This window comes from Haematobia irritans, chromosome 5 (assembly GCF_050003625.1).
Source record: "Haematobia irritans isolate KBUSLIRL chromosome 5, ASM5000362v1, whole genome shotgun sequence".
In the NCBI taxonomy this organism is placed as follows: Eukaryota; Metazoa; Arthropoda; class Insecta; order Diptera; family Muscidae; genus Haematobia; species Haematobia irritans.
In genome coordinates, this window is record NC_134401.1 from 45,142,662 (window position 1) to 45,148,787 (window position 6,126).

The 6,126-nt window shown below is 23.5% G+C and overlaps 1 protein-coding gene across 1 annotated transcript in view; it reads right to left on the minus strand.

The window, feature by feature from the left end:
- LOC142238076 (sodium-dependent nutrient amino acid transporter 1-like) overlaps positions 1 to 5,032 on the minus strand; it is a 34,613-nt gene extending 29,581 nt beyond the window's left edge. Inside the window, exon 1 of the mRNA XM_075309604.1 lies at positions 4,844 to 5,032. Coding sequence (XP_075165719.1) covers positions 4,844 to 4,933 — 90 coding nt within the window. The 5' untranslated portion in view covers positions 4,934 to 5,032. The remainder of the gene's footprint in view (positions 1 to 4,843) is intronic.
- Positions 5,033 to 6,126: the final 1,094 nt, after the last annotated feature.

Consider the following 6,126-nt stretch of genomic DNA (forward strand, 5'->3'; position numbering starts at 1 on the left):
CATTTTATTTCTTTAGAAAATTGTATATCTATAGAAAATTTTGTCAAAATAGTATATCTATAGAAAATTTTGTCAAAATTTTATTTCAAAAGAAAATTTGGTAAAATGTTATTTCTATAAAAAATTTGGCCAACATTTTATTTCTATAGAACATTTTCTCAAAATTTTATGTTTATAGAAAATTTTGTTATCATAGGCAATTTTGTCAACATTGTACTACTATAAAAAATTTTGTCAACATGTTATTTTTATACAAAATTTTGCCAAAATTTTATTTCTATAGAAAATTTGGTCAACATTTTATTTCTAATGAAAATTTTGTTAAAATTTTATTTCTATTGAAAATTTTGTAATGCTGTCCAAATTTTAATTCGATAAAAAATATTGTCAAAATTTTATTTCTATAGAAAATTTTGTCAAAATTTCTGTTTTATAGAAGATTTTGTCAAAATTTTATTTCAATAGAAATTTTTGTCAAAATTTAATTTCTACAGAAAATTTTGTTAAAATTTTATTTCTACACACAAAAAAATTTCACGAAAAATTTTCCAATTAAAATTTTAATTGAGTTTTAAAAAATATTCAATTAAAAATTTAATTGATTCAGCAAATTTTTTAATTGAAACAAAAATCAATCATTATTAATAGCATCAATTATTTTTTTAATTGGATCAATTAATTTTTTAATTGACCTTCAATTAATTTTTTAATTGATATTATCATTTCTGTGATTGAAGACATTTCAATTAAAAATTAATTGGATCAATTAATTTCGTGATTGAAGCAAAACATTTTTTTTGTGTGTATAGAAAATTTTGTCAAAGTTGTATTTTTATAGAAATGTTTCTCAAAATTTTATTTCTATAGAAAACTTTGTCAAAATTTTATTTCTATAGAAAATTTTGTCACAACTTTATTTCTATAGAAAATTATCTCAAAACTTTATTTATATAAAATTTTTTAAAAAATTTTATTTTTAAAGAAAATTTTGTTTAAATTTTATTGCTATGGAAAATTTTGTCAAAATTTCTGTTTTATAGAAGATTTGATCAAAATTTTATTTCGATAGAAATTGTTGTCAAAATTTAATTTCTATAGAAAACTTTGTCAAAATTTTATTTCTATAGAAAAGTTTGTCACAACTTTACTTCTATAGAAAATTTTCTCAAAACTTTATTTATATAAAATTTTTTTTCAAAATTTTATTTTTAAAGAAAATTTTGTTAAAATTTTATTTCTATAAAAAATTTTGTCAAAATTTTATTTCTATAGAAAATTTTGTCACAACTTTATTTCTATAGAAAATTTTCTCAAAACTTTATTTATATAGAAAATTTTTTCAAAATTTTATTTTTAAAGAAAATTTTGTTAAAATTTTATTTCTATGGAAAATTTTGTCAAAATTTCTTTTTTATAGAAGATTTGGTCAACATTTTATTTCGATAGAAATTGTTGTCAAAATTTTATCAAAATTTAATTTCTTTAGAAAATTTTCTCAAAACTTTATTTATATAGAACATTTTTTCAAAATTTTATTTCTATAGAAAATTTTGTCAAAATTTTATTTCTATGGAAAATTTTGTCAAAATTTCGCTTTTATAGAAGATTTGGTCAAAATCTTATTTCGATAGAAATTTTTGCCAAAATTTAATTTCTATAGAAAATTTTGTTAATATTTTATTTCTATAGAAAATTTTGTCAAAATTTTATTTCTATAGAAAATTCGATTAATATTTTATTTCTATACACAATTTTGTCAAAATTTAGGATTTTAATTTTAAGTTTTTTTAAGTTTCGTTTTAATTATAAGGTTAAGTTTTTATTTGGAATACTAGAACTCTATTGACTGAATTTCTATCAACATGTTGTCCAGAAGGGCGTTAGTTGATTAAATAAATAAATAAATTTTATTTCTATAGTAAATTTTGTCATAATTTTATTTCTATAGAAAATTTTATCAAAATTTTATTTCTTTAGAAAATTTTGTCACAACTTTATTTCTATAGAAAATTTTCTCAAAACTTTATTTATATAGAAAATTTTTTCAAATTTTTTTTTAAAGAAAATTTTGTTAAAATTTTATTTCTATGGAAAATTTTGTCAAATTTTCTGTTTTATAGAAGATTTGGTCAAAATTTTATTTCGATAGAAATTTGTGCCAAAATTTAATTTCAATAGAAAATTTTGTCAACATTTTATTTCTATAGAAAATTTTGTCAAAATTTTATTTCTATAGAAAATTTTGTCAAAATTTTATTTCTATAGAAAATTTGGTCAATTTTTTTCTATAGAAGATTTGGCAAAATTTTGTTTCTATAGAAAATTTTGTTAAAATTTTATTTCTATAGAAAATTTAGTCAAAATTTAATTTCTATAGAAACTTTTGTTAAAATTTTATTTCAATAGAAAATTTTGTCAAAATTGTATATCTATAGAAAATTTTGTAAAAATTTTATTTCTATGGAAAATTTGGCCAAAATTGTATTTCTATAGAAAATTTTGTTAAAATTTTATTTCTATAGAAAATTTTGTCAAAATCTTATTTCTATACAAATTTTGTTAAAATTTTATTTCTATAGAAAATTTGTCAAAATTTTATTTCTACATAAAATTTTGTCAAAAGTTTTTCAGAGGTGGATTATCCCACCTTAGTAATGCTGGTGACATTTCTGAGGGTTTCAAAGCTTCTCTAAGTGGTTTCACTGCAATGTGGAACGCCGTTCGTACTCGGCTATAAAAAGGAAGTCCCTTGTCATTGAGCTTAACCTTGAATCGGGCAGCACTCAGTGATAAGAGGAAAGTTCACCACTATTCAATGGACTGAATAGTGTAAGTGAGCCTGAAAGATCGGGCTGCCACCTAACCTAACCTAACCTTTTATAGAAATAGTAAAGTCGCATATTGATTTTTTGATGTCGGTCAAAATCTATTAATCAATCCAATTTTTATAGAGACCAAAATTGATTCAGTTTTAACGTAAAAGTCGAATTTGATGTATCTACATAAAAAAATTGACTTTTCAATAATTGTCGATACAAATTTTGTCTAAATTATATTTCTATAGGAAATTTTGTCAAAGTTTTATTTCTATAGCAAATTTTTTCAAAACTTTATTTTCTCAAAACTTTATTTCTGTAATTTTTTTTTTTTCAAAATATTATTTCCATACAAATTTTGTCAAAATTTTATTTCTAAAGAAACTTTTGTCAAAATTTTATTTCTATAGAAAATTTTGTAAAAATTTTATTTCAAAGAAAATTTTGTGAAAATTTTATTTCTAAAAAAAATTTTGTCAAGATTTTATTTCTATAGAAATTTTTGTCAAAATTTTATTTCTAGAGAAAATTTTGTCAAAATTTTATTTCTATACAAATTTTGTTAAAATTTTATTTCTATAGAAAATTGTCTTAAAATGTTATTGCTATAGAAAATTTTCCCAAAATGTTATTTCTAAAAGAACTTTTCTCAAAATTTCATTTCTATAGATAATTCTGTCAAAATTTTGTTTCTAAAGAAAATTTTGTCAAAAATTTATTTCTATAGAAAATTTAGTCAAAATATTATTTCTATAGAAAATTATGTCAAGATTTTATTTCTATATAATATTTTGTCAAAATTTTGTTTCTACGGAAAATTTTCTCAAAAATATTTTATATCACAAATTTTATTTAAATAGAAAATTTAAGTACCTCTAAAACATCGAGAATTCCAATCTACTAAATACCCAGCAAAAAAATTTGGAAGTTCTTCCAAAGGCACAACAAGCACTTCCAGAAGATGCACTCCCAATGATGTTCTTTATTTTAACTACCCAGGAAGCTCTTTTAATTAAATTTAATTGGTAATTTTAACTTTTTTTGTTCCAAAGAGGTTAAAAACAGAGTAAGAATTCACAAAATGGTACAAATCATTAAAATTTTGTCGAAAAAATTGCTAAATCCAATCCGAAAAAATTGTGAATTTTTGAAAATATTTGAGGTCTAACGTTTCCGACAAGCGTTAGAATCCTTCAAAAATTATAAAAAATTCTAAAAATTATTTATTTGACAAAAAATCACAGAATTTTTTAATTTACATCCAAACATTGAATTCGGATCACACCTAAAGAAGTAATGCAAATTCAGTGCAACGGCGGTTGAAATGGAGGAAGTACGCCCTATGACAAGCCCATATTATGGCGTTTTCGATTCGCAAAAAAAATGTTGCCTTGGTGTTACCATACTTTTTTCCTCATTGCATTTTCGACCAAATGATAGCGTCATTCCAAAGTTATTGTTAATTCCTAATATTGTGAGAGATACAGGATCCAAAATCTATCACAGTGTCCTTCATATTTTGCTATCAATTTCGAGAATGTTGCACCTTTTTCCCAATCGAAATCGCTATTAAATTCATCGCTTCTGCGTCAATTTTGCACCACTTCCGGATCCAAAAAGAATATTTTCATTACTTTTTTGGCGACGCTTTTTTTGCTGGGTAGTAAAAAATCTACCATTTTTGGTAGAATTCTACCAAATGTCCGTAGCATATTGTACCACTAAAGATATTTAAGGGATTTGACACTGACACCAAGGAGATTGTTGATGTTTTTTGGTTTTGTTTGTTTTTATGAACACCCATTTACGATTCATTTATGATCTGTATGTTATTAACTATGCCACAAATTTCTATAAATCCACGACTATGTAAATTATATATCCATATTAAGTTATATGCAGGAAAACTTGATGATTCAATTCAGCTATAGTCCGGTTAGATCTACACGTCCTATTTTATATTTATTTATTTTTTTGTTTTATATTGTTTATTTATTTTTTTTTTTTTTGAAAATAACATTAATTACATTCATATTAATTTCACCAAGATCATTTGAATTGCCATCATTCGATTCCGCATATGAAGGATTCTCAATTCCATTACGATGTTTATACATTATTGGTATATTCACTTAATAATTTCCTTGTCAATGTTTTTTTTAACAACTTCTAGTGTGTACAAAATTTCCGGCAAAACTGATTTTTTTAAATGAAAGTGCTTTAGTTATGATCTAAATTTGAGTAAATTGTGAATATTTGTTTAGACAACAGAATTGTGATAAAAAGAGGTGTAAAATTTATGACATCCAGAGATAGCAAAATTCCGAAATTAAACGTCGAGAAGTATATAAACAATGAATGGCCATTTTAATTAGTGTCATTAGTAGACGTCAAGTATATATGAGGGTCTTAGTATTTTAGTACGATATGTGATTTGTTTCTAAAACTCTAATAAAAAACTTGGGTGTATCCAACAGATAAAATGGTGACTATTTTTGCATTTTTATGCAATTTTATAGCTCACAATAAATATATTTTATTGTTTCTGTATCTTAACACAATATCTAGGAATTCCTCGAAAAAGTTACAAAAACAAAATAAATCGTAGACATTTGCATTAGTGCAATCCCTGCCTTGTTGGGAGTAAATTTAGCAATAGGAGTGGACATAAAAGAAAAACAATATTTTGAGACTTCAGCCATTATTATTAATTGAGCCAATTTATTTAAATTTGTTTTTTAAAGAAACTGTTTCTATCCCAGAAATGATAATGTCAATGCCAAATCAAAAAGTCCAATTGAAATTTCATCGGTTCAATTGATTTCATAATTGATTTTGGTTAACCGACAGTAGGAAAAAATTTTCTTTAAAGTTGGCACAAAGTTTTCTTTCAACAATGCCATTTAAATGTTTTGATATATTAATTCAGTTCGATTGCTCTAGGGTATCATATAGTCGGTTCCTCCCAAAGTTTAATATAAATACTTCCAACGTCGCACAGTGATTCCAAATAGCTTGTTTTGGAAATAATTCTGTAACTTTGGAACGAATAAAGATATCAACACAATTTTTTTGTGAGAAAGCTGAGGTGCTTTCCTTTAAGTGGGTCTCTAGTGGGTCCACGGGTTGACCTATAGGCGTTGAAAGTTGGTCACCTCGGGGGTATGAAATTTTGTTTTAGCTTTCAAATCCGATTTCGATGATTTTTTTCTTTGCTAGATAGATATTATAAACCCCTATGCGTATGCGAATATCTTTTATAGTTCGCGAGATATGGGCCCCAAAATTTATTTTTTTGCAAAATTTTAAC